This window comes from Cyprinus carpio, unplaced genomic scaffold (genome assembly GCF_018340385.1).
Source record: "Cyprinus carpio isolate SPL01 unplaced genomic scaffold, ASM1834038v1 S000006519, whole genome shotgun sequence".
In the NCBI taxonomy this organism is placed as follows: Eukaryota; Metazoa; Chordata; class Actinopteri; order Cypriniformes; family Cyprinidae; genus Cyprinus; species Cyprinus carpio.
Window position 1 is genome coordinate 5,517 of NW_024879186.1, and position 10,429 is coordinate 15,945.

General features: G+C 38.6%; 1 protein-coding gene and 1 long non-coding RNA gene across 2 annotated transcripts; both read left to right on the forward strand.

Annotated features, from left to right (window-relative positions):
- The first annotated feature begins 488 nt into the window (after positions 1-488).
- On the forward strand, positions 489-5,853 carry LOC122143854. Its single transcript, XR_006159405.1, has 3 exons — positions 489-586; positions 761-1,081; positions 5,641-5,853. It is a non-coding gene; the product is annotated as an uncharacterized LOC122143854 (long non-coding RNA).
- Positions 5,854-5,916: 63 nt separating this feature from the next.
- Positions 5,917-9,590, forward strand: LOC122143855. Its single transcript, XM_042754460.1, has 5 exons — positions 5,917-5,946; positions 6,275-6,344; positions 6,791-7,111; positions 7,193-7,330; positions 7,469-9,590. Exons 1-5 carry the CDS (start codon positions 5,917-5,919, stop codon positions 7,678-7,680), a joined length of 771 nt encoding a protein of 256 aa, XP_042610394.1. The 3' UTR covers positions 7,681-9,590.
- Positions 9,591-10,429: the final 839 nt, after the last annotated feature.

The window sequence follows — 10,429 nt, forward strand, 5'->3', positions numbered from 1 at the left end:
TGGTGTGCAGACAGTTAGAGTGTGGATCAGCCATCAGTGCACTTCATAATGCCGCCTTTGGTCAAGGCAGTGGATCAGTCTGGCTTGATGATGTCAAATGCTTGGGAAGTGAGGGAAGCCTCACACAGTGTTCACACAGTGAACTAGGAACACATGACTGTAATCATGGTGAAGATGCTGGTGTTGTTTGTTCAGGTAAGCCAAATCTTTAGAAACATTATTTTGGAGCAAATTTCATTAAAACGGTTTGATGGATTTCATTCTTTATATAACATTGTCTGATTTGTTTTGCAGGTGAACTGCAGATACCCACACTTTCCCTGACCTCCCACATATTTATTTGTTTCTCGAGGAGAAAATATCCAGTTCAGATGCACAACACCTAATCCAAGGTGCAGTGTTAATGCTGAATTCCAGCTCTTCATAAACGGGCCATCTATATCCTCCCAGAAAACATGTCTCTAGTGTGACTTTCAACATTGTTAATGTGGACGTCTCACATCAGGGCAACTACAGCTGTCTTTACTCATACCAAAACAACACTATCAAGTCACCTTGGAGCAACAGTGTGTTAACATCACTGTGGGTAAGTGCGTTCAATCTTGTCCCATCACCATCCTCATAGATTAAATGTGTTAGTTGATTAAAAGTGAATTTATTCATGAATTGATGATTTTTCTGCTTTTTTTTTAATACCTGAGGCTCCTGTACTTCTGATTCTAACTGTAACCATCTAAATGTATTCTTATTGTTTTTCTAGTGGATTTGCAGCAGCCCAGCATTTCCCACAGTGCTCCTGATGGGTGGTTTGACGTGGGGCCTCAGGGGCCAGTGATCACCAGGGTCCACAGTTTCACTATTATCTGTTCCACTGAATCTCGTTATCCTGGAGGCTTCTTCTACTTGTTTAGGGAATCAAGTATCACCAGCAGTCAATCAGCTGTCAATCACTCCGCCTCCTTCTTCTTTCCTGAGGCAGATTATTTGCATGAGGGAAACTACAGTTGTGTTTATGAAGTCAGTGTGTCGTCACGTACCTTCCGTTCATCTGCCTCTCAAAAGCTGGTCATCAATATCACAGGTAAAAATTGATTTAAAATGCTTAAAATCAAACTTGACTGCTGGTAATGAAAGTTTAACTCAAACATGCCTGTGTCATTATTGCTGTGGTTTCAGCTGTACTGCTTTTATTTTCTGCCCTAATAATTATCCTCTTGGTAAAAAGAAAGATATTACATATTTACATTATAAAGTATGTAAACATTAGAATAATGTAGATACATCTTTCCCCTTTCTTGTGTTGTGAAATTCCCAGATAATTTGAATTAAATACAAATTAATTGCAGAAATTAATTGCAGATGTAACATGCAGGTATTTTAAATACAAGTAAAAATATAAAACATGTATGAGCACAATAATTGCTTTGTCTGAAATGATTCATTTAAAGGGGTCATGAAAGTGAGAATCAAATTATTCTTGCTACTTACACATAAATTGTTTACTCCACAATAAAAATATACTGCAAGTTTCATAACTCAAACTAAGTCCCCAGTTTAAGATATTAATTATTCTTTTTCTACTCTTCTGAAATGCCCGAATCTGCATCAGATTCAGAAAGATGATCAAAACATAGATGGAGCATAGACTGTAAATAAAGATAGATGACACGTCTTCACTTACTATAAAAATCCTTAGTCGGGGACAAAGCTTCTCAGTTTGGACTATGGAATTTTGAATAAAAGACATCATTTGGAGCCAGAGTCTGCGCAGTAGAGATTCGTTTGGAGCCAGAGTCAATGCAGTAGTGTCACTCCCTGTTTTTATAGCATCAAATTACTAGCTCAAATCAAACTTAACACAAAAAAAAAACAATTGAACATATATCAACGTGATTACCTTAAATGACCAAAACCATCTTTGAGAAAATTGTATTGGAAGTGTAATTAAATTTTTTATTTTGACTCAAGTCCCATTCTTTACATGGAGAGGGTGGGGGTTTATGACCTGTACTGCAGCCAGCCACCAGGGGGCGATCAAAGAGCCCACAGCTTCACTCTTTAAGACGTGTGAGGCACACACGCGAGATGGAGTAGATTGCTTTCATCAACACTCCCAAAGCTTGCACAGTCCTATAACACTTCCTTGGTTGAAATTTCATTTGGTAACATTAGGCAGTTTTGATGTTTAATGTTTGATGATCACCGTAATTTTAATTAATTTGCATCTTCTTACATATATGATCGTATGTTTCTGCTTCTTTACGTCAGTGTTTTGAGCCAGAGATTCTGTTCTTTTTCCCTTAACGGAAAGCCAGAAAATTCCATCACTGTTAGAGTTAATGACGTACCTGAGTGACTGAAAGATAAAGTTTCCTTTCGAAAGGGTCTCAACATATTGCGTACAACTTTAGTTAACACCTTTTTCCTAAGAATACTGAAGCTTGATTCACTTTAAGCCATTACCCTGCAATAGCCAATGATACTCAAGCATGCAAACATAGGGGCTGTGGCACCCTATATAAAGCGGTGCTGAGTGACATTTTCTTAGAGACTTTGTCCTTCAAAACGCAGACAGAAGCCTCTCATTTGCAATTGAGTCTTCACAGAGAAGTGTATTACTTCAGGAAGTAACCCCTTGAACATTTCGGTGGAACCAGGATGAGCTTTGAACTTTGCATCACCTGTGCGGGACCCATAGAGCAAACAACACACACCACGAGATGTGCATTATCTGCCTGGATCGCACACATGCAGAAGCGGCCATTAAAGGGGTCATATGATGCAATTTCACTTTTTTCCTTTCTCTATGGAGTGTTACAAACTTTTGGTGCATAAAGAAGATCTGTAAAGTTGCAAAGACAAAAGTCTCAAATCAAAAGAGATGTACTTTATAAAAGTTAGAGTCAACCACAATACTCGTCCACGTATCATTCTAACATGCCCCCACATATTTACATCACTATGTGGGGAAGATTTGCATAACACCGCCAAAATGTTCACACAAAGAAAGAAGGCATAACTTTTTATTCTAGCTGTTGCCGCCGCCATGTCGTGGAGAAGCTGTGTTTCGTTGTGAAAGCGAAACTACTTTGTTTGGCCTTCCAAAAGAGGACTTTATCTGCCTGGTCATGGTCATGCCTAGAGCTGATCCTGCTGGTTGCTGAGGAAATGCATCAACTTGGTGTTGTCGATCGATGGATCTGCTTTCAACATGGACGAAATGGAGTCTCACCCGCCACCCCGCTCAATCAAGCCAGCCACCACTTACTTGAGCCTGCCGTGTGTGCAGCTGTGTTTCGATGTGAAAGTGAAACTACTTTGTTTGGCCTTCCAAAAGAGAACACAACAAGAAATCAGTGATAAAGGTGTATTTAAAACACTGTTCCAGAACAGTCCAACCCAAATATTCAGATGTGTGCAACGCATTTTATGGAGGACTGTTTCTTGATCCTGGGAGAATAGACTACAATGCAATTAAGTTGTTGTTATTTATAGAATGTTGTTAGTTTTTTTTATTTTTTAAAGTTGCCACTGATGATTCAAACGCAAATTTTAAGCAGCGTGTAGAGTAAGCTTGTTTGTTGTTTCTCCGATCACAAATGCAGATATGGTTTTAAGTTTATGTGATGCGTTATGCAACGCGTAAAAGACAGTATAAGTCATAATAATCAGTAATTATGTCCTAACTGGATGCAACAAATGCCTTGTATGTAATAATGGGTTTTAATGTTTCTGTCTGGTCATGCTGGGAGACAGCATCACAGTATGGTGAGGGGCGTGACATTTCCGTCACACGTTTGAGGCATTCAGTCAATCACAACGCATTGGATAGCTGGCCAATCAGAGCACACCTTGCTTTTCAGACCGATGAGCTTTGTAAAAAAACACACGTTTCAGAAAGGCGGGGCATAGAGGAGAAACAATAGTGTTCATTATGTGGAAAATAATGTGTTTTTTAACCTTAAACCACATTAACACATTTCATTACACCAAATAAACCAAATAATGTTATTTTTAAAAACATCATATGACCCCTTTAAGGAGTCCAGCTGCCCTCATTATGATGCTATAAGTGTGAGGACTCTCCAGAAATGGATACCCTCTCCTGCTCAGTGAGAAATCGGCCTCTAGCCAGCTGTCACTAACACCTGCCATTTCATCGAAGCAGCAGAGGAAGAAGCAGCACACCTTACAACCTGAAACTGCCCACCAGAGGAGGAGAAAGACAATGATTGAGGACTTGTCAGCCAGCAATATTGAGGACTCCATTCCCCACCGCAGTGATTGGTTTATCTAGCCTGGTCACCATCAGAGGCTCATGCCCATATCTCTGGTTCATTGCTTCTCACAACTGTGGATGGTGCCAGTCTCTGAGGGTACTCGCAGAGATTCCCCTATTCGAGAAAGCTGTGGCTGCTAAACCTTTGCTTCTCTGCATAACTTAAGGTCAAATCATTAGTCATGCATGGTTTGTTCCACCACTAGCATTGCCGGGAAAGATGTTCCATGGGGATATGGCTAAAACATCTGTAAAATGTTGGCCCTGACCCGGACATCTTTAAGGAGCTTCATAGAGCTAATGGCTTGGCCCTCCGAGCTTCCAAGATGACTGCACAGTCCATCAGTTGCACTATGAGCAGTCTCACTGAGCTCAACAAACACCTGTTTCTCACATTAACGGACATTAACAATGCTGAAAATGCTGTCTTCCTAAATATTTTGGTGAGCCTATAGGACTGTTCAGTAACTCCCTATAAACTGCTTATTTTTTCACATCTAGATAGTTCCTCGCCATAGGTGCTTTCTGAGCTTTGCATTTGAAGGAGTGACATCCTAGTTTACTGTCCTCCACTCACTTCAATCTATCTTTAGCTCCACACACACATTCACTAAGTGCATGAATGTTGTTCTTTTCTCTTCTTAGTTTGACTGGAATGCAAGTTGTAAACTATGTGTACGACTGGCTGCTTATGGCCCACTTGGAGAGTGTGCTATATAGAAACAGAGATCTGCTTATCAGCCCCACTTCTGTGTATGGGACTCACGATCAGTTTATAGAAAAGCCCAGCTCCAGCCCAAAACAATGCATTCCATTCCTGGGATGATGGCAGCTGCCTCAGCGGTGTGACGACTAGGACTGCTTCACTTTCGTACTCCTGCATGAGGTTAGCACTCGGGCTCAATGCACGTCTTGGTGACTCACAAATGCCTTGAAGTGCTGGTCCACTGGAGAAGCCATGACATTTACGACAGCAGTGTCCTGATGAGATGATTGTGCAGTTACAAACTGATCATGAAGGATGCATCCTCCAAAGCATGGGGGCCCTGTGTAATGGTTTCTGTGCTTTTGGTGTCTGGACAGACACGGAGATAGGATAGCACATAAACTGACTAGAACTCAAAGCAGTTCACCTGGCTCAGAGGAGTTTGTTTTAACAAATATTGGACCATATTTAAAAAAAAATACATTACAACTTTATAAACTAAATTACAGAAACATAATATAAAAAATCTAAAAAATCGCATTTTATGACCCCTTTATATGGTAGTTGATAGGTAGCTAAAGACACTTATTGTAAAGTGGGACTTGGGGAAGTTTTTAATCACTTTTGTACTTTAATTTTTAATGCCATCAATCAGACACAAGGTTGGTCAATGGGGTGGATTCATGCTGTGGGAGAGTGGAGATCTATCATAATGGCCAGTGGGGGAACCGTGTGCGATGATAACTGGGACATGACAAATGCTGCTGTGGTGTGCAGACAGTTAGAGTGTGGATCAGCCATCAGTGCACTTCATAATGCCGCCTTTGGTCAAGGCAGTGGATCAGTCTGGCTTGATGATGTCAAATGCTTGGGAAGTGAGGAAGCCTCACACAGTGTTCACACAGAGGACTAGGAACACATAACTGTAATCATGGTGAAGATGCTGGTGTTGTTTGTTCAGGTAAGCCAAATCTTTAGAAACATTATTTTGGAGCAAATTTCATTAAACGGTTAGAGTTGATGGATTTCATTCTTTATATAACATTGTCTGATTTGTTTTGCAGGTGAACTGCACAGATACCCCACACTTTTCCCTGACCTCCACATATTTATTTGTTTCTCGAGGAGAAAATATCCAGTTCAGATGCACAACACCTAATCCAAGGTGCAGTTGTTAATGCTGAATTCCAGCTCTTCATAAACGGGCCATCTATATCCTCCCAGAAACATGTCTCTAGTGTGACTTTCAACATTGTTAATGTGGACGTCTCACATCAGGGCAACTACAGCTGTCTTTTACTTATACCAAAACAACACTATCAAGTCACCTTGGAGCAACAGTGTTAAACATCACTGTGGGTAAGTGCGTTCAATCTTGTCCCATCACCATCCTCATGGAAGTCGTGGCCAAGCGGGTTAGAGAGTTTGAATCCTAACCCTTGTCGGTTTGAGTCTCTGGCTGGCAATACAACGACTGAGGTGCCCTTGAGAAAGGCACCGAACCCCCAACTGCTCCCCGGGTGCCGCAGCATAAATGATGCCCACTACTTCGGGTGTGTGTTCACTGTGTATGTGTGTTCACTGCTGTGTGGTGTGCACTTTGGATGGTTAAATGCAGAGCACGAATTCTGAGTATGGGTCACCCTACTTGTTGTTGTATGTCACTTCAGTTCAATACATTAGTTTACTGGAAGTGAATTTATTCATGAATTGATGATTTTTCTGCTGCTTTTTTTTAATACCTGAGGCTCCTGTACTTCTGATTCTAACTGTAACCATCTAAATGTATTCTTATTGTTTTCTAGTGGATTTGCAGCAGCCCAGCATTTCCCACAGTGCTCCTGATGGATGGTTTGACGTGGGGCCTCAGGGGCCAGTGATCACCAGGGGCCACAGTTTCACTATTATCTGTTCCACTGAATCTCGTTATCCTGGAGGCTTCTTCTACTTGTTTAGGGAATCAAGTATCACCAGCAGTCAATCAGCTGTCAATCACTCCGCCTCCTTCTTCTTTCCTGAGGCAGATTATTTGCATGAGGGAAACTACAGTTGTGTTTATGAAGTCAGTGTGTTGTCACGTACCTTCCGTTCATCTGCCTCTCAAAAGCTGGTCATCAATATCACAGGTATGATGTATAAATGCCTAAAATCAAGCTGGACTGCTGGTAATGAAAGTTTAACTAATATTTAACTTGTGTCTGTCTCAGCCTCCCTGCTTCCTGTCATTATTGCTGTGGTTTCAGTTGCACTGCTTTCATTGTCTGCCCTCATAACCATCCTCCTGGTAAAAAGAAGACAAAGGCAAATAAATAAGGAAACTCGTATGAAGTGCTCCTTTAGAAAAGGTATCAGAATGGCATCTTATAAAAGTTAGACAATGTATTTTAAAACTATTTCTTTAATTGTCTTTCAGTGTCACTGTCTTTTCTCTTTTTTATATGTTCCTTTAATTTTGTCCCTTCATCTTAATGTAATGTTACTAGGTGCAGCAAATTCATATGCAGGTGCATCCAGTGACAAGAAAAATGAAGATGATGAAACTTATTATGAAAACCTGGAATTTAGGGATAAAAATGTGGATCATGTGGATCATGATGACTCTGAAGAGGACTGTGTCATTGTAAACTCTGAGACTAAAAGTGTGGTAGACAAATCTGATGATAACATTTACGAAAGTTGTTGTGATGAATACTGAGTGATCTTAAAATACTACAGTTGTTGAGGCTTCAACATCTAAACAGAGAAAAAAGCCATATGGCCTTGATGGGGTCATTGATTGGGATATCGACTTTCCCTTGCTTTTTATTTTTATATACATTTTAAACATTAATGAAACAGATGCTCTTTAATATATTACTATATTAAAAGTATCGACACAGAGTGCATTAGACATCAATTTAAAATGCTCATTTAGTAAACACACTGAACTCAAATATGCGGTAAATTCACAAATTCTATTCTTTTTTTTAATTATGCCTTCAGTTTTAACATATAAGAAGATATCTGTCTAGAATATAGAAAAAACAATAATAATGTAAATTCTTTCAAATATAAATAACAATATGAATGAAAAATTAAAGCATAAACACAGAAATTTAATGACACACATCTTCATTAACAACTACGGCTAAAAAACTACATTAGGGCACTAAATATAGTTTGATTTTCTAATAACTACATTCAGATAAATAAAGTAATTTAATTATTAACGTTATAGTTTTATATGTGCAGAAACAGTGATTATAAAATCTTTCTTTTAACATAAAGAGTACCACAAAGCAAAATTTGAATGTTTCCAGTGTCTATATTTGAATTCTAACATTTATGGTGTTCTTAACTGGTGAGAGTTGTGTGTGTGCAAAATAAAGTGCTTTGCTGATAACTAAGCAAATACTTACTACGATAATAATTTCTCTTTAGAAAGGACATCAAAAGTGGGGGGGAAAAGCCAAAAACCTACATTTACACACAAACTGCCTAAACTGGGCATCTTCTTTTGTTTCTATCACGGAATCACTGAGATAAAGTTGGCTTGATGTTAGATGTTCTACATGTCAGAGAACTTCAAACTTCAAACTTTCAACAGTTTCAAACTTCGAAAGATTTCAGTAGATCAATAATGTTTTAGCATAACAAAAAAAGGCTTTGTTTTAAAATGTGGAAGTGAACACATAATGTAGTTAATGTGTTTAATCTGCCTTGATGTATCTCAACAAGAGGATAAATGCACAATTGCTCCAGCAAAATGCTTTACTCATGAAAAAAGCCATCAAAATATGCACACATTGCCTTGAAACATAGACATACATACTTGCATCCACAACTCTAAACTGGAAAAAATCACAGTAAATGTTAGATATTGGAAATAATAAATGTAGTGCTAAAAATAAAGATAACAAAATTAACAACTTATGCTTTTTGTTAAAAAAAAAAAAAAAACTAACTGTATACTATTTAAAATATGCCACTTCTTCTCTTAGTATTTCATTAAAAATATTCACAAATGTAACCTTTACACGTTTACACTTTACCCTACACACGTTTCACTCAACACAGTCATCATCACACTAATTTCTGACAAAAAAAAAAAATCCTCTTGTACAAAATTATATCCTTTCGTTTTGCATCCTAGGCACTGTCTGTGTGAGTGCTGTACATGAGCGCAGTGGATTTCTCTCTGTTCTGAAAGTTCTGTTGTTGTAAGCAGTCTGCTGGCCGCATGCACTCCTGGACAGAGGCCATTATCCTGTGCACACCATGAACATGTTTGTAGTGCCAACCAATGCACTTATCAAATATTTTAAATATGAACCAAATTCTAGTTCAAATTCTACAGATGCTTTGCATGGATTCTGCCTACATAATTTTATTAAAATATCTAAATAAATTATTCTCTGATAAGGAAACTGTGGTAAAGGTAAACTTTTTTCTATTCTTAAAAATGTCAGATATCTATCAAACTATTTTGAGTTATATGATATTATATCTGAAGGGGTCAATGTTTACTCGTACCCTAGAACTGAACTGAGCTTGACAATGATGTCACCATCTTCTTCAGAGCTGCTGTAGAAATGAAATTAACTAAATTAATAACTGATGTTTTTTACTGGAATGATTTTTAAAGCTGAACTGAATCAACTGACTTACTGCTGAACAATGACAAAATTGACATTAACAATGTTGCCTCTGTAACACTGCTTTGAAACAGTCTGTATTGTAAAGCACACTGTATGGATAAAGGTGAACTTAACCCAGGTCTTTAGCCATTGTTTTGTAGCTTTTCTAGTATTGTGCATCTCTATAATGTGTCTTTAGGTCGTGTGAATGTTGTTGGGGTGGAGGCATGATTCACACTAACCAATCTATTTTGACTATTAGCTTTTGGAGAAGCTAATAATAGCTGAATATATTAAATACTCAATAGGTTCATATACTTTATAAACTAATACTACAAAATTGATTACTCAGTGTCTTCAATACATTTTAAAGTACAGGAAATTTGATTGACAGGGACAGTCTGTAAAATAAATGGCATAAAGGTTCTGTACAAAATCCTTTGTACTTTATTTAAATCACATATACCAAAAATATTTGATTAAGACTACAAAGACTTTTACTTTCTGCTTTGTCATGTGATTTCATTCAAGTGCTGTTAGAAACTCTTGTTTACTCAGTTCCCTGAGAAAGTGGAACGAGATGCTGCGCTGCTCAGCGCATTGGGAAACATCTTGTTCGTGACCAGCTGTGAATAATGTGTGTAACACGTCGATAGAATTGAACCAGCGGTAATATAGCCTCGGGTTGATGACGTCATCGGAGCGCGCCCGCAACAACAGGGCTATAAATAGATAAGCCACAGGTGCATCAACAGGACATTTTGTCTGAAGAGCAGTCCTGGGACATATTTCAGTACGGCAACGCAGCGCAGCATCTCGTTCCGCTTT

Coding starts and splice junctions, on each gene's coding strand:
- LOC122143855 (XM_042754460.1), top strand. CDS start 5,917: ATGGTGAAGATGCTGGTGTTGTTTGTTCAG. Junction 5,947..6,274: donor TGCTGGTGTTGTTTGTTCAG/GTAAGCCAAATC, acceptor GGGCAACTACAG/CTGTCTTTTACTTATACCAA. Junction 7,112..7,192: donor GCTGGTCATCAATATCACAG/GTATGATGTATA, acceptor TGTCTGTCTCAG/CCTCCCTGCTTCCTGTCATT.